Below are 27,694 nucleotides of genomic sequence, written 5' to 3'. Positions count from 1 at the left end.
TATAATATGATGTTTCTAAAGGAAATTGATTTTATTTCGTATATGTCTTCGTTGAAATTTAAAAAATATGTAATTTATTTAAACGGATAAATAAATAAATAAATAATAAATAAATAGGGACAAATGACACAGATTGAGTTAGCCCCAAAGTAAGTTCGAAACTTGTGTTATGGGATACTAACTCAACGATACTATATTCTATAACATATACATATATAGATAAACATCCAAGACCCAGGTCAATCTGAAAAAGATCATTTTTCATGTTGACCTGACCGGGATTCGAACCCGGGACCTCCACTGTAGCAGTCCGGCATGATGACCATTAAGCCACGGAGGTCGTCAAACGGAGAACAAGGCGTTTATTTATTTATTTCTTTTTTTATCAGAAAAATATGTAAAGTTATTTAATCGAGCACCATTTCTGTTGTTTTACACACCTTTTTTTCCTTAAGATTATCAAAGGAACACTTGTTTAGAATTTTGCTTAGTAAAATCCTAATGCTGGCTCTGCACTATCGGCAAACAGTTCGTCTCAACCTTCCATTTTCTAGTTTTAATAAATGCTCACTGACTACGCAGTGTGCCGTCATTCGCGTCGACACCCGACGACGCCGATACCATGCACCCGGCACAGCATTATATTAATTCTGTCCACATTGTCTTTTCGCTTCTCCCACATTTATTTTTTGTCTCGCTTCCACTGTAGGCGCGAAGCCGTTCGCGCTGTCGCACGTGACGGGCGCCCAGCAGACGACCGTCTCCGGACAAGTCATCACCGGCCACACGCCCCCCGCTGTGTGTAATTTTTTCAGTTTTTATTGTTTTTTTTTTTGCTATTTAGCCAATTGTATATTGATTTTAATATAAAACATATTGTATTTACTACTAACAACAGCTTAACTTGATATATAAATAATTAAAATATCTTATAATCATTTATTAAATACTAGCTATATGTATAGCACTGTTTAAAAATATTCTACTTCTATTTTTTTATTGGTTGTTATTATGTATGTGGCTTTTGGATTTAATTGCTTGCTATATGTCTTTACTAAAGTTTAAAAATCAAGTAAAAATTTTTATGTGCTCCAAAAGTGACCAATTATAAAAACGTCATGAATGTCCGGCAAATACTTGCGCTCATCTGATTTTGAATGATAAATCATGTCACTTATAAAATATAAAATTTCAAATTCAAAATCAGAAATTTTTACTTGGTTTTTAAACTTTTCCCATACGATTACGTACTCGCCAATTTTTGTGCCCCGGATGGACCTGATAGAGAGCCTCTACTTGTCGAAATTAAGATAATTGTGTGTGCTCTTAGTCTAACACTAGTTTTCATGAATAAAAATTCATACGCAAGGTGTTAATCTGTGAAATTATAAAAAAAATATGTATATTCTGGTCTATAAAGAGTATATAATAAATGAAGGCTCTGTGTCCTCATGGCTGGCAACACTAGGTGTTTATCAACCAATCTTAAAAATTTGGTATTGCAATTGTAAAAAAAATAAGTTTCGTTTTGTACACTTACAGACTGTATAATGATGTGTCTATTAACGCTTATAACATAACTAACTTGATGTGTCTGTTTGTTCCATGCTACTAACAAAACAACCGGACAGTCTACGATGTGGTCTGTGTAGGTACATAATGTTATATATTTGTATATATTATTTTGTAGTTAGAATGAAGGGTTCCGTAGTAAAAAGCGGGTGTTCGGGCTGATTAAATGATAAATTTGTTGAAATAATAAAACTATATCAATCATTGATTGATTGATATCAATCAATCAATAGTATATGTATTCCAACTTATGACAAGGCATGCAAATTTTAAACTACAAATAGAATTTACAAATGATAAGAAATTAAATTGTACATTACATTAAAAATATATAAAACATTGCATATAATATATACATATTCGGATAGTTACACTCCATAATTGGTAAACAGGTAATTTGATGGCGTATGAAATGTAGTATGTAATGAGTAACGCGCCCCGCTCTCGACGATTGCGAACTGAATATAAAATTAAATAGGAATATTAAATGATGTGAATATGCTCACACTGTACGATGCTAGCTCGTACAGCAGGAGTTTTGAGCTATTATTTATTCCATCTCACTCTCTTTCTCTTATACAATCCTGACAAATCTCACTTTATTAGCTTTTAAAGAGCTATCATCATCATCAGCCTACCCTTGTCCCACAATATGTGTGGTCGGTACAGCATGTCAGTGGAGGACCACTTCTCCCTGTCTGATGTTACCGATCTGTTACTTCCTTTGTAGCCATATCCTGCACTCACCCACCACTTCATCATTTCCCATTTAAGAACTTATACTATAATGTTTTTTCTACAGTTTAATTAGATTTTGATTCCCACTGTTAAGCACGGCCATCTCTTTTTGTAACCCATCCTTCCCTGTCCCGTGCTTCTCTTCTCCGACTTTGGTTGTGTGTGAAAGGATGGTGCGGCCGTGCCTATTCTTTGCTCGATTTGCGGGGGCACTGCCGCGCCCCCGGATATGTCCACTGACAGATGTCATTGTGTTGTCATGCGATGGCCAAGTCTATCTATTTATTTAAAACGTAAAAGATCTTTAATATTGATACGATAATAATTAACGTACTAACTTAAGACAGAAGGTCCCTTAAGTAGGGACTAAATAAATTAACCCACTTGGTATTACATGGAGCTCACAACTTTTTACGGTAGAAAAGCTGAGCTGCGGAACTTGGTGTTTTCACAGCGTGTTTTTGATGGCATAAACGTTTTATCTTTCTATAACTACATGATCAATACACAGGCGTCGCAAGTCCAACAGACCAAAGTGACGTCGGTCCTCACGGAGCCGCAGCGAGCGCTGCTGACCACCATCACCAGCGGCCGGGAGGTCATCAAGCGGAGCGAGGAGACGCTGGCCAGGGTAACTCGAGTTTTTAAACAATTAGGTGTTTACACGCGGCTTCGCCCTCTTAAATGCCCTCCGAAACTATAAAATATAAATATATTAGGACAAATCACACAGATTGAGCTAGCCCCAAAGTAAGTTCTAGAGTTGTGTTATGGGATACTAACTCAACGATACTATATTTTATAACAAATACATATACAGATAAACATCCAAGACCCGGGCCAATCAGAAAAAGATCATTTTCCATCATGACCCGACCGGGGATCGAACCCACTAGCTCAATACGTGTGATTTGTCCTAATATATTCATTTATTCATTCTTCTCTCACATAGAATTACATATTTTAAAAAATAAGAAATAAAGTGAACCATGCAGTTACAAAAATAGTGATCTATGTGAGAGACTGGTGTCTGTACTAGGAAAACCTGTACGACAGATACCAGCCTCTCCTACTCTGAACCAGGTGTATACACTGTAGGTAAAAGCTTATACTAGTTTAGGTACATACCTACTGTGGAGAAAAACAAGAGCTATCGGAAACTTGCAGGTATTACCGTATTATGTAGTCTAATCTCGTCTTCAAGCCGACGTACAGTCAACAGCACGTCGAGTTACCCCGCGTGAACCTCTATGGCGCTTTGAGTTTGCAATGAATTTGGGTAGGACGATGTGATGTTGACTGAACATTGAAAGCATTGTTTGTCCCCAGGCGTCGCTCCCGGACCTGGGTCAAGACGCGACGTCCATCAAGTGGAAGCAGGTGACGATGGACACCAACAAGCAGGTCGTGACCTCACAGATCGCCGCCATGAACGCGGCCACTGCGCAAGTCGTCACTCTCACTTCCGGTAAGCTGTTTTGTTTACTCATTCTGAATTATACCATCCATATTCATCCGTTTCATAGTCGTTTTCCTCATGGCTGAGGGTCGTGGTCAATATGTGGAAAGAAAGATAACACTTGGCACAATTAATGGAGTGGTTCGCCACTGCCTTCTCCATTTCACACACAAGTTTATATATAATCGACCAGTGTGCAGGTTTCCTCACGATGTTTTCCTTCACCGGAAGCAAGTGATGGTCGATGAAAACTAGTATACATGAGTCAGATTGGTATACAAACTCATGTGGCACGAGTAGGATTCGAATCTGGGAGATTTCGATCCACAGGCGGGCGTCTTAACTATTACACCACCACCGCTTCATATATAGCTATACTTTAGTTTTAAAAATTCTGTCTCATTCCACTTCCTACGAATATTATAAAGGCAAAAGTTTGTGAGTATGTTTGTTATTTATTCACACTCAAATGGCTGAGCCAATATTTATAAAAAATTGTATCAAGGTAGCTGTTGACACCTTGGATTAAAACATAGGCTACTTGTTATCTTTTTTATCTTATTTAATATGGTTTATCGTTTCACCCCAGGTCCGACAGAAGAGGTGGACCATACAGCAGTAGGAGCAGCAATCACTACAATCACCTCGAACCTGCCCGAAATGACCAAAGGCGTGCAGATGATAGCCGCGCTCATGGAGGACGACAACGGAGACAGGTCAGATTGATATAGATATCTCCCTCTCTATCTGTCTCTTTTGTTGGTAATAGTTGCGTGGATAATCTCTCGCTTTGTCTCCCTCTTCACGCTTTTTCTCTCCTTTTCAACGTGTTGAACATTATAATCGATTGGATATAATTGACCGAGCGAGCGAGATTACAAGTCAACTTGGGGCAAAAATACATTTTTTTGTATGTTTGTAAAGCGATAACTTTCGAACCGCTGGTCTGATTTTGATAAAATTTAAAAGGTATGCAGGATCTGTCAATAGAATTTTTAAGTTCGTAGGGCAACAAAATCGGTTAAGTCGTTTTTGAAATATATACCATTTTGTATTGTGTTCGCGAGGTGTTAAGTTTACGACGAACAACTAGTATGTGAATGTTGAAAAATGTATACAACTTGTATGTTTACTTGTTAGAAAATTCAGGACGGCAGAAAGAGTTTTATTGGCTAATAAATAACCGAATTCTCTGGGAAAAGAGGGCCCTCTTTTCCCAGAGAATTCGGTTCTGAATCGTCGTTGGGTCGATTTTATAACCTTTGTTAGGTGGTAGGGTAATCTCAGGGTAGGTTGAGTAGAAATAGGCAAAGGCAGACAGTTGTATAATAGTATAATTGATAAGTAAAACACTTACCCTTCAAGGGTCTATAAATAATTTAAGATATTACATATATACTTTATCATTATTACACCGTATTGTGGTACCTACGTGCCGATATCGTTATGGTAATGAATGAGTCAAAATGTGATTTCAAAATATCGAGTGGAACAATAATTTAAAATTTTGAATTTAGAATGAAAGAAATAAAAATCATGCCAGCGCGCACGCGATATGACTAAAGAGGTCATAATGCGTGGCGTTACACCTTTAAGGTCTTTTCAATGAAATATTCAATGGAATGAACGAAATATCCTTGAATACCATTAGTAGAATAGTAGGATTCTATTATATGTTCAAATATGTGTATATGTAAATTGATGCCGTTTGCAGGTTGTTGGACGCGACCAGGAGACTATGCAGTGCTTTCAGTGATCTGCTGCGCGCCGCCGAGCCTGAGACCAAGGAAGTGAGTTTTTTTATCATAAACTAGTTCTTATCCGCCCGCGTGAATTTCCCACTGGAATATTTTCTTTTTTGGTGATGAATGGTACCTTATGTCCTTGGTACTCTTAAAGTGTACATGTATAATACACGTAAGTCAGAAAGGTTGGTCATAAACAATTAGGATTTTGTTTATCTAGGTTTTCACTGTGGCCTATGAAAGCTATACATGAGTCAGATTGGTATACAAACTTATGTGGCGCGTAGGATTCGAGCCTGGGACCTTACAAGAGACATGCGTCTTACTACTAGACTTTTTAAATATATTAATTCATTGGCTAACTCAATCGGTTTGATATGTTTGATATAAATTCAAAATCAAATCATAAATTCACAAATTAAACCTTCACCTTCACTTAAACCTCACTTTTAATGTCAAATGTTATATTATATAATACTAGTAATTTCTCAAAACTACTGGCCATTCCGTATATTTATAATTGGCCCAGTAGTATTTCCTCTCTATACTTCATTATATTCATTCATTCGTTCTTCCAGCCTCGCCAGAACCTCCTGAACGCCGCCTCTCGTGTCGGCGAAGCGTCCACAAGCGTCCTCCACACGATCGGCAAGGAAACCGAACAGGACAAGGAAACACAGGTAAACGAGCGACGGAAATCTTCTCTATATCGACGACTTAATTACTGCTACGACAATTTTTACAAGGTCTTCTTTGATAAGGACAAGTTTGACTCGGATTTCGAAGACGTTAAACCTGAGGAATGCGAGGTCAAGTATGAAGACGATGGTTTGTATGAGGATGTTGATACCAGTCGAGACTGGGGCATGCTTGATGTGATACAGGAGGAGTCTGACAGCGATTATTATAGGAGTGTCGATTATTGTAATACATTCAGTAAAGGTAAAGTTGATGATGATTCGAAATTGATCGATTTCGAAACGATTTTGCGCAATTGCGAGGGTTATCTCGATGAGAGGAATAAAATTAATACGCCTAAATTGTATCCTAAAACAGTATCGGACAAGATTTTCGATTTCAAAAAAGATTTCTCTAAACACAATTATGTCAATGTTAACTTTAATGATGATTACGAGAATGTGGAATTCGACGGGAGATCTAAAAATGATTTGTTACGCGAACGATTCTTCCTGTGCAACGAAGGCAACGACAAAAACGATATCAACGATAGATTCAACAAATATAATGGTAAAAAAATCGAATGTCACAGCATTAGGAATGACGTGACTAAAACTGGACCGGACGTAAAAGTAGCGGGTGCTTTAAACATGAAATTAATTAATCTAGATAAATATAACAGAGTTTTGACGACAACTGAAACTTTTATGGAGAAAGCCGAAGCGAGTTTCGCTAAACACGAGATTAACAAAAAGCAAAAAGATGATTTGGAATCGTTCTTGAAACGCAGTGAGAAATATTACACCACTGAATCGCGCGATAGGAAAACCACAGTCAAACTGAATAACGAAAAGGAGATTAAGGGGAAAACTGAGATTAGAATCTTCTACAATCCTACGTTTAGGTCTACGGGAGCGAAATATATAAGGCGTTTTTGCGCTTTTTGCAAGCGTCGATGTCCACGAACCGACGAAAAGTGTTGCCCGAATTGCGTTTGTTTAGAATTGGAATTGAAAGATATTTGGAAGGAGAATTGGTTGAATATATTGTGCTTTTTGTCGCTTATTTTCGTTTTGATCGCGTTGTTGGTGCAGTCTTGTATGGCGAAGGATGTGTGCGAAAGAGCAGGGAATAGTACAGATGAGAAGTGTTTCGATATGATGTGACGTGAAGCGGTGAGATTGTCAAAGTATTAACAAACTATCTTTGAGAAAATGATATGAACGAAGTCATTGAAAAGTGAGCTTTGAACCGTCGCCTGTAGACACACTTTACATTGACAACAAATTAGTGGACTGTTCGCTGTCAGCTCTCGTGTTGTTAATGTAAAATGTGTCTACAGTGGACGCCTTGAAGCTCACTTTTCAATGAACGTCATCTTGTCAGGTGGAAACGGTGCAGTAGAAGTGTGCTATACAAAGAATTTCTTCCTTTACTAGCTGTATCAGTAGTAATAGTATATAATTGGTTTAGGTTATTTGATAATTTAAGATTGATATATAGGTTGGATTGTAGTTTTAACAATCATGTACTTAAATATATATAATTATATATATTAATCAATACATATGGAAGATATACAGCGCTTTCTTCCAAATCTAATATTTTTATAACTAAATCTTTTATTGCTAAAGACGATGTAACAAGCGAATTCTATACATATACAAGTATATATATATAATATATATACATGTAATCGCTAAATAGTATAAAACAAAGTCGCCCGCTGCACCTGTTTTTAAGCTTTTTAAACCACTTAACGAATTTTGATGCAGTTTTCACCGTTATTTATATATGCAAAATAGTCTTATTAGTCCGCGCGAAGCCGGGCCGGGTCGCTAATATATCTTTTTCATGGTCTTATATTCCTCATTGCCGAGGGACGTGGTTATTACGTGTAATAATGCACACATAACGACTTTGTTGACATAACCAGGTTTTCTCACGATGTTTTTGTTCACCGGGTACTAGTAGTGGTCGATGAAACTACTATAGTAGTCAGATTGGTATACAAACTCATGTGCCGCGAGTAGGATTCGAACCTGGGTCCTTTCGGTTCACAGGCGTCTTAACCATTACACCACCACCGAAATATATAATTAAGTATATATAGTATATTTAATTTATTTCTAGTTCTTTTAAATTCATGTAGAGTTTCTATAAATGTTTATATATAAACATATATGTATTTGTATATGTCTTCTCAACTGTCTTTTTTCCTTTGCTGAATTAATTTTATAATCTTACTAAAAAAGACGAAGGAAAAAGACTACAAATGACAATAGTTATACGATTAGAGTTACAGAATCATTATTTAAGTAAAAAAGGCTAAAGTTACCATTTAAAAATAATTTACGCAGTATTGCCATTTTAAGATTCACGACTGAATGAATTACTTTATTATACATGGTAAGTGTGTAACTTGAAGTTTATTGATAAACACACACACACGTGTGCAATGATTTTTACGTGCCTTTTTATTGCGCTTGGCTTTGCCTTGCGCAAAAATTTATGAAGTTTTCACTTTTTATAAAGTATGACGATACTAATATAAAGTGTATCGAATTATATATTATTTTAATGGAAACTTTAGACTTTTTTTAGAATGTTCCTGTGAGCCATATTATTGTGTTGATATTTTCTAGTTTTATTTTTTTATTAACATGGACGGCAAGGCTTCACTAATCTAGTCTTTATTTTAGAATTATTATAACATTGCCATAACAATGGTGACTTATACATTTTGTTTAAAAATTTTATGTGAAAATATCCTATTTATGGATGGTACTAAATTTATCAGTATTATTTTTGGATTTGAAAAGGAAGGGCGTGTTACTTATTTGTTTTAGAGTTTGTTTTTTGTAGTTTATAGTAATATCACACTATAATAATATTTGTTCTACAAAAAGCTTTAGTTTTTTTGAGAGAAACAAAAAAAATAGACCCTTTCATATTTTTATTATGATGGTTGTTCCTTCCGGTTGCCATAATACCTAAAATATAAAAGATTTTCTTACTCCATGGACGTACATAATTGCAGAAAATAAATCTCAATTATACAAAATTAATTTATTATTTATCAGGACAGATGAACAATTAAAGTCGTCTCATGGAGAAAAAAAGCGAAAATATTGTTGCAATTTTTTTATACGCCATGTTTTTTTTGTTTTTTTTTTGTTATATATAAGTGAAGTTGGTTTTGGGTTTATTTTTAATATTGTAAATATGTTTTTTGTTGTTTAGTTTTCTAACTAACTTTTGTTATTTTAACTATAGTCATGACATTAAACAGATCTGACTATTGTGCCATTATTTTGTGAATTTATTTTTGTTATTCATTGAGTATTTGCTTTATTTTTTATTGTTTTTCACTGAATTAAACTATTTTTGTCTTTATTTTATTTTCGCTTATTTTTACAAATTCCAATGAAAATCAATATTTTTCGATAGTATAAAAAGCGAATACTCGACACTATTAATTTATTTTGTTAATGTTTATTGTTTTTAAGTTTATTAATATACTGTCTTATTCATGAAAACATTTTTTGACACATTTTTGCTTCGTATGTTTTTATGGAAAAGCTACAATCTCGTGGAGTAGGCAGTGTTGACACGCCACATATAACATTAGAAAATGTATTAGTTTACTTTTGTTGGATCGGTGTGGAGATAGTGCAGTGGCTGGCTGACCATTCGGTTTCGGTTAATGTAGTTCTTGTTTTAGCGGAAACAATTCAGCCGAAATTTTTGACATGTCATAAATATTTTGTTTTATGCATAAATAGGCTTCTAAAATACAATGTTTTATCTTTGTTAAAAAAAGACATAGTCTAAGATTGAATACGTTTTGTCGGACGCTTAGTACACTAAAACACACACCTTAAAAATAATCTGTTTAATAGCGAGGATCACCAGTCAACTTTGACGTGAACTCCAACCTGCGCCGTCGTTTCGACAAAATTACTTTGATTTTTTTTTTCTGCGCATGTTACAATTAACGTCAAAGTTGTCTGGTGCAACTCACCCCAAGACGTTACGGTTGTATCGGACTGCCAGTTATTTTTGTTAATACATTTGCTTCTCAGAAACATCTGGTTTTATTTCCGACTAACTGTACGAAAGTGAATGTAGTGACAGAAATAACGAGGTGCACTAATATAACCCTGTATAGTATGATTACGTTTTGTAGAAATTTAATGATATTTAAATTCAAATTCTAAATTCTTTATTCAATTTAGTATTCACTTATTGACGTCAAAAATTACTTAAACTAAGTCTACTGCCGGCTTCCAAAGCGCAGGTGAAGAAGAAGCGGTTTTTCTCCAAGGACGTCAATTAACAAATATAGGTCTTATACATATATTAAAAATTAGGAGGACGAATTAAAAATGACGAATTAGAATTTAAAATGATAATGCTGTTCCGGTAGCAAAAAATACATAGAATGTGCCAGCAAACGCGCGGGTGGCACCCCTGGTGTTGCAGCGTCCGTAGGCTGCGGTGACCACTTACCATCAGGTGGCCCGCAAGCCTTATTTTTTGCTTGGTAGTATAAAATAAACTATTTTTAGATGACGCGCAGATTGGAAAAGTCAACCAGTCAAGGCTATAAACTGGAGATGCTTCCATCTATCACTATTTAATCTCAATTGGCTGCATGCATATAAAATAATCAAAATGTCAGTTTAATTCATCAGTTTTATTAATTACGAGATTCACAATTCTTTCGTTTTCATTGAAGTATATTAGAAAAGGTTTTGACTCTAGAATCCGTGACGTCACATCCGGTTTGACTAGCTGGAAAGACTATACTTGGAAAAATACTTGCTTCCGGTGAAGGAGAACATCGTGAGGAAACTTGCACAAAAATTTTTGATTTTGATTTGGATAAAAATCTTAATGAAAGAAATTGCTGGCAACAACTAAATATCGATGGTTAGAGATGGTTGACGTAGACGGAACGAAGGCTATACCCAGCAGTGGGTCACTGAGGGCATATAACTCAGCAGATGATGATGGCTTAATGATTTTAAACAATATCCATAATCAAAATATATTAAACAAAGAAATAATATTATCCGCCAAGAACGAAAGAAACTGACAATTAAAAGCATTCTAAAAATGGACGGATAATGTGTTTAAGTAGGGTTTAACATTAGACATCGTTTAAAATAGTTTTTCATATGACTGTTTATCTTTAGTTTTAATTTTGCGTACCAGGATGTCAAAAGGATAGCTCCATATAGGGATATACAGTAGTATATCCCTATATGGAGCTATCCTAGACTAGTAAGTCTGCCTATTAAAAGTGCACATTTTTTTGTCATTGCAACACGAAAAAGAATCATTCAGTGTTGCCAAGAAGCCACAGCGGCCTCTTTTAATTTGTATCTGGACCTTATTTCATTTTCACATGAAAATAGCTACTTAAATTAGGGTAAGGTTAAGAATTTTTATCTATCCGTCTGTCTCTATGTTTGTTTGCGTACCATGCAAGAATTACTAGATGGAATTTGATGCGGTTTACAGTTGTATAGAGGAAAGACGCTTTAAATTAAATTTCCTGTCTCGTACATTCAACAACACATCGACCTATCCAAATACATTGCAAAATCGCTGCTATTACGGCGCGATAGAGGTTCATGCAGAGTAACTTGATGTGCTGTTGGCTGTACGACCAAACTGTGGAGCCAACCTGCGGCGGTATTCCCAAGAAGACATGGGAACATTCAAGAAACGAGTGTACTACTTGTTGAAAGGCGACGCTCCTGTCATGCTCCTCTCGTGTAGCAGTTGTTGCGGGACAGCGGTGATCGATGCGCTTGCTCTATTTTATTTGTTAGACAAATTAAAAAAACCTCCGACTTTCAATATTCATTTCGCTACAACTTTTGAACGGCTGAACCGATTTTGATCAAACATATCTAAGAACCACCGCTTAAAAAAACGAAACCATCCGAAACCATCTAAATCCGTTGCGTAGTTTTACAAGATCTAAGCATACATAGGGACAGACTGCGGGAAACGACTTTGTTTTATTATATGTAGTGATTACTCTTTCCACGTATATAATTGTTATTGACATACATGTCTCTCTCCAGGACATCCTCCTCTCACTGGCCAAGGCCGTGGCGAACACCACCGCAGCTTTAGTGCTCAAGGCTAAGAACGTCGCTGGACAATGCAAGGATTCCCAACAGCTGCAGAACAACATCATCGCGTGCGCCACCAACTGCGCCCTCAACACCAGCCAGCTGGTCGCCTGTGCTAAGGTGAGGATGGGCTGTGTTTCTCATCATTTCAGTAACAATTAGTTCATAATTCTACTAGGTACTTGTATCTAGGTTAATTATAGTAGTTCAAAATTCTACTGTATGTATATTTGTTTCAAAAATTGTGGCTGCTGGTCTCTAGTTGTGCGTAGGTGAGAATAAGTGTGTTTCTCATTATTTGAAGAAGTCCAAACTTCCGCCAATAGTATATTAATATAGACATATCTGTCGACCGTGCGAAGCGGAGACGAAATTGTAGGAAAACGGAGTCTGGGCTCCGACGCTCAACGGCTGAGCGAGCAACTGGGATAATGCTCAGATTTGAGAGAGTATATCTCAAAAATAGTGGCTTCCATCGACTGCAGTATGTGTACTAGCCAATTGGTAGTTTATCCTAAGGTGAGGATTAGACTGTTTCTCGTAATTTCAGATACAAATAGTACACTACTGGATTATAAATCGTCATGCTATTCCTATGTCTATTTATTAATATAAGTATATACTGTAAATCTTTAGTACGTATATACTTATATTAATTTATATATAATAAATTTATATATAAAAAATGGTAAGCCCTTCTGGCATAATAGGGACCAACACTGTTTGAATGAGTTTCTTTCGGCATTTCTTCTCAGCAGTGGTCGTTCCGAAATGCTAGTAGTTTGTAGCTTTGGTAAACATAATTTAATTTAGAATATGACGTGAAAAAGTGCCTGTGAAGGCCTAATTTCTGAATAAATGATTTGATTTTGATTTATTAAATAAGTGACTTATATATTATTTAAGTATTATTTATCTGTTTTGACTAATCCAATGTGCAATATATGACATGATGATAAATTTGCCCCCCAGGTGGTGGCTCCAACGATCCACAACCCAGCGTGCCGCGAACAGCTGTTGGCGGCCGCGCGACAGGTCGCTCAAGCGGTCGACAAACTAGTCGAGGCGGCGAAACTGGCGCCCGATCAAGTTGGCCTGGAACAACTGACTGCTGCAGCGCAGAGAGTGACGCACGAGTTGGAGAGATTGCTGGCGCATTGTGATGCCCGTGAGTACTTTTATGTTGTAGACAGAGAAAGCTATAGACCCCGTCATATTTTGCATTTCGCTCATATAAGAAAGAGATGTACATATTAGTAATACATGAGAAGGAATAAGACAGCGCTGACATCTTTTGTCTGTCATCACTTGCTCGGCCCAATCTGCCACTATGTGTGAATTTAGCCGGATAAGGCCGATAAATAGTGTAGATATATTCTATCTCAATTAGTTTACACTCGTCCACCGTTTAATTATTTTTCTTGGTCTTTGGCTTTAAATTTATCCATCTCTGCCTTTTAATATAGATATCTCTTTTCAGCAGAAATGTAATGTTCTGGTCTAGATTCTTAGGTAAATTAAAGCAACTTAATAGTACATGAGGAACGACAGCAAAGCAGTATGTCTCTTTTCTAGGCTCAACACCGCCATATTACGACCTCAATGGCGCAGTGGTAAAGTGCTGGCCCCTGAACCGAGAGGTCCCGGGTTCGATCCCCGGTCGGGTCATGATGGAAAATGATATTTTTCGTTATCGTTGAGTTAGTATCCCATAACAAGTCTCAAGGTTACTTTGGGGCTAGTTCAATCTGTGTGATTTTGTCCTAATGTTTATTATTTATTACATTGTAGAGTAAATAGCAAGTAGCTAGTATCCGAGAACAAGTTTCGTGTATTTCTCGGATACTAGCTAGCTATTAAAATGTGAGGACAAGTATGTTCTCGCGGGAAATGAGCCGAAATAGCTGACAAATTATATTAATTCAGACCATTACATAGCCGCTGCAATTGCCTTGACATTGGGCCTCATTCAGGTCTTCTATGGAGCCGGAGGGACAGTTTGGGCAAGACAACAGATGAGCCGTGGATTGAATGAATACTCATGATTCTGGCGACCCATAGATTCAGAACAAATCAGACTGATTTGTCACAATTCTGAAAGAGTATTCAATGTGAAAGAGACAGAAATAGTCTCTGTTTTAAATGCTAAGGTATTATAGCTAGATGTTTCTGTTGTCGTAGAACGCGCGACAGCGACTGTGTCCGAGCGCACAGTGGAGTCAGTGATGTCGGCGAGTGAGCGGGTGCTGGTGTGCGGGGACTCCGCCGACATGGTGCGCCACGCGCGGCTGCTGGGGCAGGCCACCGCGCATCTCATACAGGACATCAAGGTGAGGTACAGTGGCGCCACAGTCAGAGGTGCTGGTGTGCGGGGACAAACAAGTTCATCCCGTCGCCCTGTGTGGTGTGTGGACACATGAGAAGCCTTTAAAATCGGAAGAATTTATTCAGAAATTAGACCATAGGCACTTTTTCATTTCAATTTTTAAATAGTATTTCTCAAAAAGCTACGTAACATTTCGGATTGACCACTGCTGGGAATAAATTCCGAAAGACACTCATTTAAACAATGTTGGTCCATATCATGCCAGAAGGGCTTACATATTTTATATACATAAAGTACATGGTCAAAAAGTATACAAAAAGTCCTTGTTGTTCATCAAATACATTATTTCTAGACGGAGGCAGAAAGCCAGCCATCCGAATCTCAGCGCAAACTTCTGGCGGCCGCGAAATTGTTAGCGGACGCTACGGCCCGAATGGTCGAAGCTGCGAGACAGTGCGCTTCTTCTCCGCAGGTGAATATTCAAAAGTCTTTTTTTTACAAATAATAAACACAGAAGTTTTTAATTATATCTATAATGCGTTTGTTTATCTACTTAATAGTTGGTACAACATCTTCTATCGAAATATACACTTTAAAAATTATGAAATCGTTAGTATATTGGCACATTTCACAATTTATTTACATGTATCATTACGAGTTATAAACATAATAATCCTAAGTCTGTAACAAATTACGAATTGTGTTACAGTTGTAACTAATGATTACATACGATATTATGTACATAATACTTGAGATAAACAACAACAAAACTGCAGTTTGTAATGATGATTTCAACTAAGTTTAACGATATTATGTACAAATTGAACTAAGTTATACTTAAGATACACAAAAACAAAACAAAACTGCAGTTTGTAATGATGATTTCAACTAAGTTTAACGATATTATGTACAAATTGAACTAAGTTATACTTAAGATACACAAAAACAAAACAAAACTACAGTTTGTAATGATGATTTCAACTAAGTTTAACGATATTATGTACAAATTGAACTAAGTTATACTTAAGATAAACAAAAACAAAACAAAACTGCAGTTTGTAATGATGATTTGAACTAAGTTTAGCCGAAATCTGGCCTGTATCACAACGTGGTATGATTTATTAACGCAGGACCGCGAGAAACAAGACGCGTTACGTCGCGCCGCCGAGGAGCTGCGGTACATCACCGCGGACTACGCGCAGGGACAGGACGTCGTCGGCTCACAGGTCGCGAGGCTCCAGGTCAATACACTAGATTTTATTTTACTTGCAATGTAACTAGGTCTCGGGTGAAATCGTGGATGAGAAGCGAAAAACTTTAAAAATTCGCACGCGTGAATTTCCTATGAGAACAGTATTTTTTTTGGAACTAAAGGTACCCTATGTTCTTCTTCATTCTTCAAACTACATGTATGCAAAATTACAAGAAGATTGGTTGAGTAGATAGAGCGTGAACAGGTAAGAAACCAACTTACTTTCGCATTTATAATATAGTAATAGTTAAAATATGACTTGTATTCTTGAAATTGAGCGCTGTGCTTGCCACAGATTTATAATTACACTCAAAAATGTTTAGTGTTTCCTTACAATTATGGCATAGGTTTAATTATGAGAATGCGAAGTATTGAAGGTCGTGTGTTCGTGTGTTACATAACAGGACAGCGCCCGGCAAGCAGCCTCGAGCGCCACGCAGATGATCACAGCGTCGCAGCACGCTCTGCAACACATCACCAACAAATATTCACAGGTCAGTTGCTAGTTAGAAAGCATACAACTCCTTTAAGCGAACATAAATTTCTTCTTCATAGTCGTATTCCTGGTATCTGGCTGGCGTATTCCTCAGGCTGAGGGTCGTGGTCATTACGTGGAATTAAACGCACACAACAACTTTCTTGGCATTATTAATGGAGTGGTTTGCCATCGCCTTCTCCGTTTCACACAAAAGTTAATAAGCAAGAAGTGTGCAGGGTTCCTTACGATGTTTTCCTTCACCGGAAGCAAGTGGTGCTGACTCTTTTTCTCTTTCTCGTACGCCAACCTTCTCTATCTTATGCTAATCTAATCCACATAATGACCTGCGATTTCAGTAATGTCTGCCCATCGCGCCGCTGACCTTCCGTCACTTCTTTACTCCATCCTAGACCATGTTGACCTGCCACCACTCCGTGGTTAAGATCAATCAGTGTATCGAATAAACTAGATGTTGCCCGGGGCTTCGCTCCCGTGGGAATTTTGAGATAAAATATCTTGGATAATGTACCTTTCCAATGGTGAAAGAATTTTTAAAATCGGTCCGGTAGTTTCGGAGATTACGCGCCTCAATATAATAAAATAATATTAGTATAGATGTAGATAATATGATTACTATCCAACAGGAGACACTGTCAAGTGAATGTCGGTCTCTGGGCGAAGCCTTACCGCCTCTGATGGACGCCTCGTCCACGCTGCAGCCGGCCTCGCCCGCCTCTCAGCTCGACCTTATATCTGCGTCCGAGGCGTTCTTACAGGTGAACTTTATTTATTTATTCATTCATTCAATCATTAATTTTGGTTAAAGAACTTTATTTTCTCAAAGAAATTCACATTTCACTTACAGAGAAAAAAAAAACTAAAATGTAAAACTATGTACATTTGTTGGTGAGCATTCAAATACAACCATTTTATAAAAAACTAAGTCGGTAGTAGCGTATCGTATCGGTAGGAATAGCCGCTCGCTCCTTACTTATTAACAAAAGACTCAAGACAACATTGTGGTGCTCATTCACTGGCGTGCAATATATACTTATATAATAACATACATTTTTACATACACAATGTAAAGATGTAGAGGTAAAACTTACAAATAGGAGTTTCCTATTAGTTTGGTTGAGTAGACAAAGTGTGAGGAGGGTGAAATGAAACTTACTTTTCTTTTTTGATTTACACAAAATATTGTGTTTATGTTCATCGGATCCGCGATACGAGTTTAGTCATAATGAATACATATACGGAAGTTCAAAGACAATTGCAAAAACATGAGTTTACATTTTTTTACAATGTGGTGTTAAAAGAAAAGCTTAATCCTACATGTTTCACCGTCCGCGGGTATGCATATTTAAATGGAGAGCATGCTATCATTCCAAGATACAAAATCGAATAAATAAAAGTGACTAAATTAACTAAATTTTTATCTGAGTCTATCATTAAAAAAATCTTTCAAATTATAATAACATTTATCAATCAGCAAGGACCTGAGGTGCTTTTTAAATAAATTTAAATTCTGATTTTTATATTGTTGTGGAATTTTGTTATAAATTGTATGTGCCATACATACAATACTTTTACTGAGTAATGCTGTTAAATTTAGTCAACGCCACATCACAGGGTTTCACATTTCACTTCACGGGCACTTTTTCGCGTCAAATTTTAAATTATATAGTATTTCTCGAAGCTACAAACGCGACTCTCTCACAATTGTTTTAAAATGTCACATATCTTTATTTTCCACACGTGGTCTTATAACACATTTCCGTCCTCAGTATTGCTCAAAAAACTGCAAATTGGATGCGAAAACTACTGGCTTAGTGTGGACCGTTGAGTGTTGTCCATTATATTTATATATTAATGATATGAGATTGTCGACCTCGGTGGCGCAGTGATAAAGTGCTCGCCTCTGAACCGAGTGGTCCCGGCTTCGAGCCCCGGTCGGGTCATGATGGGAAATCATCTTTTTCTGATTGGCCCGGGTCTTGGATGTTTATCTATATAATGTATTTGTTGTAAAATATAGTATCGTTGAGTTAGTATCCCATAACACAAGTCTCGAACTTACTTTGGGGCTAGCTCAATCTGTGTGATTTGTCCCAATATATACATATATTTTATTGCAGCCGAGCGGACACGCGATCTCAGCGGCCCGCGGCGCCTTGCCGACAGTGTCGGACGCGGTCGCCGCGAGGAACTTGGCTGACACTGCGCATCAGTTCACTGGACAATGTGCTGATCTCAGGTAAATATACAATTTTTTACCAGCTTTTGTCCCCTCCCGATCTACGTCCAATGAAGCGAAACGTCTAATGAGCAATTTGTCAAGCTAGCTAATCGTCCAAATCCGCGTCTTCGTCCGCGTCAATTTCTCTGCTAAAGCGGATGTGATTTTCATACAAATTTTCATCCCCTATTTATTATAGTCATTTTGGGGGTTGATTTTTGAAAATATAAAGTAGTCGTTGTGTGTTGTCACTTCACTTATTTATTATCTGACCATTAAACCACAGATGGTTTAATGGTCATCACGCCCGGCTGACTGTTACACTGGAGGTCCCGGGTTCGAATCCCGGTCAGGTCGACATGGAAAATGTTCTTTTTCAGATTGACCTGAGTCTTGGATGTTTGTTTATTTATCTATTTTTGTTATAGAATATAGTATCATTGAGTTTGTATCCTATATCAGAAGTTTCGAACTTACTTTGGGGTTAACTCAATCTGTGTCATTTGAACTAGTAGCCTGCCCCTGATTCGCTCGGGTGGGTAAAAACATAATAAATAAAAAAAATAACCTGTGTCACTTCAATCTGATAAAAATCGGGTTTTAAAGTACATTACAAACAAAAATAGAAATGTTTTTATAATTTTAATATTGATTGATAAATTTGCAGATCGGCGGTGTCCCGCGCGAGGATATCGTGCAAAGGATTGGAGATAGACGCGGCGGCGGAGATCATTCGCTCGCTGCAGGACGAGCTGCTGGAGCTGGAGAGGGCCGCCAAAGCCTTGGAGTTGAGACCGCTGCCCGAACAAACGGTAAACCATCGTTACAACGTCTCTATCTATGTTCACATCTTGGAATATATGAAGCAAAATGTTAAATGAATAAATAGCAAAATGTGCACTTTGTAAAATGATCATTTTTTCAAATGTTGATTTTGTTTTTACACCTTAGTCGAGATTGAATTTAATACATCAATATTCAAGTCATTTGATGATAAAATGTTACGATATTTAAATTTTGAGTACAATAAGTCAAAGTAAATTTATTTAGTAATAAGATTTTCGCTGTATTTTTTTTATGACAAATCCAATTTATATTGTGTTAGTTTTTGCTTGCGGCTTCACCTACTTTAATTTAAGAGAAACATGATTTTCATATAAATTTTCATTCCGCTCATTATAGTCAGTACAGTTAAAATAGTATGTTTGTGGCATTTAACTACATGCATACTAAAATTTATTATAATTGGGTTAGCGGTTAAGCCGTGAAAGTGGAACAGACAGATAGACATGTTTGAATCCAAATTAATATAGATTTCTCAACGCTACAAACTACTAGTGTTTGAAATTTAATTTTGTTTAGTGATTTAAGTATATCATAATAAATAAATATATGAGGACAAATCACACAGATCGATAATGATCCCTATCTATATTTCGTATCCCAGCGGGATGTGATCTATTGTGTAACCTGTGTATACGAAGTAAATGAATTGAGACGACCTCGACATCGCATTGGTAAAATGCTTGCCTCTGAACCGAGAGGTCATAATGGAAAATGATAATTTTCTGATCGGGCCGGGTCTTGGTGTATCGTTAACAGTTGTCGTGCCTCCGGCAGTTGGAGTGGGCGAGTATGCGGATGCAGACAGCAGCGCGCGGCTGCGGCGCGGCGACAGCGCACACTGCGGCCGCCGCGCGACGCGGGGACTCCAGCGGCGCTGCGCGTGCGCTGCCTGCGCTCGCCGCGCAGCTGCGGCTCTTCCATCGCGCCGGCGCCGCGCTCCTCGCGTTCACCGGCCACACTCCGCAGTCAGTACTGTGTGCTGTACCCACTTCCGAAAATATGTGTATTTGAAGTGGAAATTGTATACAGTTAAACATTACAATTATATCATAAATTACATTCAGTATATAGGAAAACTGTAAGCCCTGTGAAAAATTCAATTTTCTACAATCAATATTTATCGTGTATGATATATAATGAATGCACAAATGAATAAATAAGTTATTTATGAACCTGAAACATTGTCCACAGGATAATATCCTCGAGCCGCGAGGTGCTGCAGCGGTCGCTGTCGCTGGTGGAGGCGGTGAGGGCGGAGCCGCTCGACACCGCCACCATCGTCTCCATTGCCAAGGACATTTCCCACGTGAGTGTTATATTAATAAAATATATACCTTTATTGTATTTGTGTATAGCGTGAGAAGTTTATATCTATGCATATAATTACAAGATATGCACTTTTTTACTATTAATTTTATTTATGCACACAACAATATTAATGTAATATTTTTTCATTGTAGTACAACTAAAAGAAAATAAATTAAAACTAATAAAAATAAATTATTAAAAAAATATATAAAAATATTTTTTTTTATAAATATGCGTGTACACAAATACACATGTGTACAGTTTGAAATAATAATAACAAAATCATTAAATGATAAGCTTTGAGTGGGTTGGGCTGTGCCTGTACATAGGAAATTATTAAAAAAAAATAGTAATAGGTTTGTCTGTTTGTTTCAAATAATTTTATTGCATACAAAACACATGGGTATTTATGGGACAAAGAGAGAACAACCTTTTTTTATCTTAGAGACACTTACTGTATTCAAATAAACTAATCTCGACGGATGGAGAGTTTCAGCTCAATTATTAGTAAAATTGTGATGTAAACTAGATTTCAAAACCGAATATTCGTCCAGCCGTAGCGTCGACAACAAACAGTATAATCAAATAAATGTGTTAAAAATAATAACCAGGGCTTGGAACAAACGTTGGAGGCTGTGCCGTCGCACGCGGAGCTGGATCTGGCCGCGGAGACCGTCAGCCAGACGCTCTCCATCCTCCACAGCGGGGAGTTCCCGCCGCATTCACACAGGACTTACAGGTTACACTATTGTGTTTTTGTTCTAGGTTATATTCTATCCGTGTACCAAATTTCTAAACAAACAATCCGTCCAGTAGATTTTGAGTAAAAGTATAACAAACTACACACATCCTCATAACTCATATGTATGGTGTGTTCATATATATTTATTTAAACATTTTCACGACATGTTTCTTTAAAATCACTTGCCCATTATTTTCTCACAGTGAACTCCAATCGGAGTTGAACACGGCCGCGGTTGGTCTAAGCAATGCGTCGTCCGATGTCGTCTCCAACATCAATCATCGTGAACAACTCGCCGACAGTTGTTCAGCCTTCGGACAACAGTTCAACAGACTGCTAGGAGTTTGCATGGAGATGACTGGCAGGACTGAGGTGAGAACACATGTTTAGATAGTCAAAACTTTGTTGATGATGCTGCCAGTGCGAAATTACCTTTAAAGTTGAGTTTACAAAGACTATAGTCGTGAATCAACGAGAAACATTTGCTGCTAAGAATAAATCATCTATATAGTATCGTCGAAACGTGAGTAAAACTAACAATTTTGAGTGAGAAACACAAACAAGTTTGGTACTAGATCATAGTATATTATTTATGTAGTATCACGGTCCCGACGTGGACTCAATTTGTCATAAGTCTACTTCAAAAGGATAGGGACGAATGGCGAAATAAAAGGAGGTCTTTATGTGACCACAAGCTAATAAAAAATACATTTGTAGTCATTATATTGATGTGTTTCTCAGGACCAAGAAACACGCACGGTGATGGTGAACTCGATGAAGACAGTGACAGTCAACTCGTCCAAACTCCTCTCCACCACCAAATCTGTTAGTCAGGTGAGTAGTATACACGGAAGCTTTTAAATTGTTATGTGACGTCACTCCGACAGTAGTTCCATACGAAAAATTACGATGTGAAGAATCACACAATATACATCAGTGAAAGAATCAGATAAAGAAATATTTCTCGAAATATGGCAAAAAAATAAGCATATTTTTTGACGATATTTGGCCTAACGCCCATTAATCGTAAGTTTTATGACGTCGTCGACAAGAAATCAACTCCCATAAAGTTTCATGCCTAATAAATCTACCCTGGAGTATACATTCAGGTCGCAAGATGAGTTCATTTATTTGTATTTTATCGTAATCGTAATATAATAAAAAAGGAGTCCTCTCACGTCTGTCTGTGTGAACTCAAAAATCAAAAACTGCCGGACGGATTTTTGTACAGATTTGACCAATAGATAGTATGGTTCTTGAGGAAGGTTTAGGTGAATAATTCATTATGGTTTTACCCGAGCGAAGTCGGGAGCTAGTGTACAAATTCAAATTATTTTTTTCAATATAGGATTGTATACATCACTCATTGACATCAAAAAAATTACTTAGACTAAGTCTACTGCCGACTTCCAAAGAGCATCAGGCCTACCATCAACTTTTACAGTACGATTCCAGTGCAACTCAGTTCAATTTAAGCACCTAAAATGAATCGCATTAATAATAAAAATTAAGTCGATGGTACGAATTTGCGATGCAGTTCAGTTTAGGTCGTGCAGTGGATCGCGTAAGAGATGATGGTAAGCCCCCAGATTGGATGTTTTGGAGTTGAGGAGCAGTGTTGCATGCTTTGAAAAATTTTCAATATTACAGTAAGTATTCGTTGCAGGACCTCACTCGGCCGAACGCCAAGAACCAGCTTGCGACTGCGGCCAGGGCGGTCACGGAGAGCATCAACCGACTTGTAAATATCATTGAAGTTTATTGATTGATTTATTTATTTTTATTGTCATTTAAATACAACGGAACATCCTGTTACAGTAAGGAAAAAAAATAAAAAAATCCCTTTAGGCGCGATTGGTCCAATTCGCGGTTGGTGGTTAGCCTAGTAGTTTATTATTGATTATATATAGAAACATGAGTAATTTTATATATATATTGATTAAATAAAATTACTCAGGTATATATATATATTAAATATAGTAGGATAGGATTATTATTGTTAGAATCTTATATACCTTATGCGGATAAAAAACATAGAATGTACCTATATGTCTGTTTACCCTGTAAGGGAAAAAAACGTGATTAGTATGTATATGTATGTAAATTATACAATTTCGGAAACATCGTATATTTTGGACCAACCGCGAATTGGATCAACCGCAAATTAAACATTTTTTTCAACTTTGGACCAATCGCACCTAAAGGAAAAAATCTTATAACAATATCACATTAAAAAGAAACATAAAAAATACATTATTGTATTTTTTTACAAGTCGACTCACATTCGTCATTCTCGCAAAACCGCAAACGACTCCTGACAAGGGTCTTACATCCATCAGCAAACACATTCAGGTTCCTGGTTCAGGAACACGTTGAGATTAAGTTATTATATACAGTGCGTGTGAGTGGATATACTAGATGTTGCCCGGGGCTTCGCTCTCGTGGGAATTTTGAGATAAATATAGCCTATAGCAATGTTGGATAATGTACCTTTCTAATGGTGAAAGAATTTTTGAAATCTGTTCGGTAGTTTCGGTGATTACCCGCCTCAAACATACAAACTCAAGTGCTTACCTCTTTATAATAATAGTATAGGTTATAGAAAAACTAGCAGTTTACCCGCGACTTCGTCAACGTAGAATAGCCACTTTATTATTAATGTCAGATTATTGCCTATGCCTATTAAGTCGTTTTTTCAACATGTTTTTCAAACAAACTTTCACCCCCATTACAGTCTATTGGGGTTGATTTTTTTTAAAAGAAGCAGTCTTATGTTTGCGGGGCTTATTAATTACATGCATACCAAATTTCATCACAGTCGGTGGAGCGGTTTCGCCGCTGCAAACAGATTAATAATAGTAGTAATATGAAAGTGTGGATATTTAGCTTATTTCTTACAGGCAACCAACATGAAACAAATAAAATTTAATGGCCACATTCACCACTTTCTGTTAAAATATTTTTTTTTATTTGACAGATAAACTCGTAATAAATTAGATTAATTAGATAAATTAGCCAGATAAATTCTGCCCGAAGTGATTGGCGAGTTAGTTCCATCCAATACGCTCGTGTTTTTTAACGCTATCTGTATGACATGTTACATATAGACTATCATCAGCAAGCGATGCAACACGCGTTCAGTATTTTCAAGAAACATACAATATAGATCAAGTGGAATGGTTGTGTTTCCCCGTTTGTCAGGTGGACGTGTGTACCGAAGCTGCGCCGGGACAGAAGGAGTGCGCGGCCGCAGTGCGCAGCATCGAGAGCACGCGGCCGCTGCTGGACGCGCCCAGCCAGCCAATCAACGAACTCGGATATTTCGCCTGCTTGGACAGCGTTGTGGACCAAAGCAAGGCTTTGAGTAAGTATCTTGTATATTTTATTACTGTACGATCTTACATCACACATTCTTACATTTCACCTGAAAATCGACATATAGTCACAATCAAGCTCCAATCGAGGAAGGATTCGTCTAAATTAACTGGTGGTTCTTCATCACATCTCAACTTTACATCCAAAAACGCATGGTGGTGGTTCACTGAGCCGTCATCGTGCAATTACATAATTAATATAAGATTACCTGTGACGAAGCGGTGGTGGCCCAGTGGTTAAAACATTCCGCTGCGATCAAATTAACTGATAAAAATTAACTGTGATCAAATTGAACATTGGCACCTCCCAGGTTCGAATCCTATTTATATATACGCGAAAGAAAATACGATTCACATCTCGCGTGTTCGCGGCCCTCGACTTAAGTTTCGGGCTCCTTGTTAGAATCTGTTAATTTTTTTCTCGGTGTATATATAAATATTTTATAAGAATGAATACTGGTTGACTATTTACTTTACTAGTGTGTATGTGACTACTTGCCGCTAGATGGCAGTGGGTAGTTGTCTAGATCTTGTCACATGCCTTTAGGCGACTTAAATAAATTCTGACACAAGTGTTAATTGTAATAACACACTCGATAAGAAATGAAGGAGAATGATTAAATCTTTGTGTATTTTAGGTGAAGGTATGTCGGGCATGGCGGGCGCGGTCAAGCGATCTGAACACGAGGGTTTCGCGCGCTCCGTGGCGGCCGTGGCCGGCGCTGTGCAGGGCCTGGTCGAGTCCACGGCTCAGGCTGCTTACTTGGTGAGTTACATAGTCGTAGACAGATATACATAACTTAGACTTCGTAATATCTTTAATTTGAATCATACAATAAAGAGGTAATAATAATAATAATATCTTCCTCTCTCTCTCTCTCTCATTCGGAGCTGTGACGTCCCAAAGTGGTGTAAAAACTGCCGTTAAATTTGAAGATTCGACTAAGATTTTACAACCGGTCGCCCGTCTGACGTCAACAATAATAATATCTTTATAAACACATATTTCAATACATTACAAACTTTTTAAATGTAAACCAACAGTTCATGGGGCTATCATTCGGCAATCCATCACCGAACTAGGAATAAACTCTAGGTTGTACCATAATTGTGTGTGTATTAGAAATAAATGGGAAGAATCAAGACATTTCTCGTTTCTCATATATTTTCATGTAAGTTAATTGTGTTTCACATCGATATATATATATATATATTATAATCAGCACTCGGATCACAATCATAACCTGTTTTGATATACCTTATGACTATGTACATTATGTACTTTTATATATTATTAGAAAGAAAAAACATTGTAAGAAACAATAATGGTAAGCCAATCTGGCATGATAGGGACCAACACTGTTCAAATGAGTTTCTTTCGGCATTTCTTCTCAGCAGTGGTCGTTCCGAAATGCCAGTAGTTTGTAGCTTGTGAGAAATAACTATAAATATAAAGATTGACGAGAAAAAGTGCCTGTGAAGTTCTAATTTCTGAATAAATGCTTTGAATTTGAATTTGACAGAGTGTTCACATTTTTTGTCCGGCCTAATCTTCTATGTATGGGAATTAATTTTACGTTCTTGAACAATAACGACGAAGAGGAAGATTTTACTATACAGGGTTACTGGCATCTAACGTATAACCTTCCAAAGGTTTAAGTAGGATTACATATATATACGACTTTTGTCTAAACGTAATAAATACAAAAAATAATAATCCTTTTTTAGTTTTAATGTAGTTCCATAAAACGTTAACCCCTATGTTCGATTCCGCTACATAACCTTACCGTCCTGTCTCGTGTTGCTCGGCTATTACATATAGTTAACATGTGTAGAATCGCAAAGTATATTTTATATGAAAAAGAGAAAACTAGAAAGGCCGTAATGAACCAGATGGCGGTGTGCGACGAGAGCAGCGTGTCGGGTCGCGCAGGCGCAGTGGACCAGGCGGCGGTCGCGCGCGCGGCGCTCGCTATCCGCCGCGCCTGCGCCGCGCTCGCCGCGCCGCGCGCCGACCAGCATCAGGTGCGAACTAATTGCCTATTCTCCAACTAGTCAAATTGTATATGGAACTTGCATGACGGTCATGTATTGTGACGTCACGGATTTTGGAGTCAAAAAGCGATTCTAATATAGTGACAAATCCAAAAAATTTCAAATCTCGATATCAATAAAACTGATCAATTTTTAAAACATTTAATTATTTTATTTATTACTTATTTAAATACCTATATACATTTTGTTCTATGATAGCCAATATTATTTTATTAAATACCTATATACATTTTGTTCTATGATAGCCAATATTATTTTATTAAATACCTATATACATTTTGTTCTATGATAGCCAATATTATTTTATTAAATACCTATATACATTTTGTTCTATGTCCAATCAAGTAGCCAATTCTAATACTTGGCTCTTCAGGCGTCGATAAATAAAAATAAAACATTTCCAAAAGGTGTTATCAGCGGCAACAGTAATAGCCAAACACACATCGGCGCTGTGTAACGCGTGCCGTGTGGCGTCCGGCAAGACCGCCGACCCGGCGGCCAAGCGGCACTTCGTTCAGGCGGCCAAGGACGTGGCCAACTCCACTGCCGCCCTCGTCAAGGAAATCAAGGCTTTGGACACTGATTATAGTGAGGTGAGTAATTAAACGTGTCTCGAATGTCATTACAGTGTCTAAATTTCGCGGTAATTGTGTTAAAAATTACCAATATTACGTCTTGAAATTAAAAAAAAAATGTGGCCATCTGTTTCTTGCTGCTCTCGTGAATGAAA

The 27,694-nt window shown here is 37.3% G+C and overlaps 1 protein-coding gene across 11 annotated transcripts in view; it reads left to right on the top strand.

Moving 5' to 3' along the window:
• Window positions 1-27,694, top strand: part of rhea — an 83,612-nt gene that overhangs the window by 19,644 nt on the left and 36,274 nt on the right. For 10 of the 11 annotated variants that reach the window (XR_010370265.1, XR_008406010.2, XM_064436871.1 and 7 more), the window contains exons 14-38: window positions 710-798; window positions 2,822-2,941; window positions 3,640-3,778; window positions 4,359-4,485; window positions 5,484-5,559; window positions 6,093-6,194; window positions 12,294-12,464; window positions 13,317-13,512; window positions 14,526-14,674; window positions 15,023-15,142; window positions 15,801-15,911; window positions 16,327-16,416; window positions 17,045-17,176; window positions 18,539-18,657; window positions 19,307-19,451; window positions 20,260-20,450; window positions 20,677-20,791; window positions 21,405-21,532; window positions 21,739-21,907; window positions 22,277-22,369; window positions 23,202-23,276; window positions 24,737-24,899; window positions 25,548-25,675; window positions 26,803-26,934; window positions 27,372-27,557. Coding sequence is in view for 9 of the 11 variants with exons in the window: in XM_064436871.1 (XP_064292941.1) it covers window positions 710-798; window positions 2,822-2,941; window positions 3,640-3,778; window positions 4,359-4,485; window positions 5,484-5,559; window positions 6,093-6,194; window positions 12,294-12,464; window positions 13,317-13,512; window positions 14,526-14,674; window positions 15,023-15,142; window positions 15,801-15,911; window positions 16,327-16,416; window positions 17,045-17,176; window positions 18,539-18,657; window positions 19,307-19,451; window positions 20,260-20,450; window positions 20,677-20,791; window positions 21,405-21,532; window positions 21,739-21,907; window positions 22,277-22,369; window positions 23,202-23,276; window positions 24,737-24,899; window positions 25,548-25,675; window positions 26,803-26,934; window positions 27,372-27,557 (3,266 nt within the window). In the remaining 2 variants the exon portion in view is untranslated. Of the gene's footprint in view, window positions 1-709; window positions 799-1,631; window positions 1,649-2,821; window positions 2,942-3,639; window positions 3,779-4,358; window positions 4,486-5,483; window positions 5,560-6,092; window positions 6,195-12,293; window positions 12,465-13,316; window positions 13,513-14,525; window positions 14,675-15,022; window positions 15,143-15,800; window positions 15,912-16,326; window positions 16,417-17,044; window positions 17,177-18,538; window positions 18,658-19,306; window positions 19,452-20,259; window positions 20,451-20,676; window positions 20,792-21,404; window positions 21,533-21,738; window positions 21,908-22,276; window positions 22,370-23,201; window positions 23,277-24,736; window positions 24,900-25,547; window positions 25,676-26,802; window positions 26,935-27,371; window positions 27,558-27,694 lie in introns of all 11 variants that reach the window. The other variant, XM_064436868.1, reaches the window with a different exon arrangement.

This window comes from Plodia interpunctella, chromosome 27, assembly GCF_027563975.2.
Source record: "Plodia interpunctella isolate USDA-ARS_2022_Savannah chromosome 27, ilPloInte3.2, whole genome shotgun sequence".
In the NCBI taxonomy this organism is placed as follows: Eukaryota; Metazoa; Arthropoda; class Insecta; order Lepidoptera; family Pyralidae; genus Plodia; species Plodia interpunctella.
The sequence above is the reverse complement of the archived record's forward strand: the minus strand, read 5'-3'. Positions and strand labels throughout refer to the sequence as shown.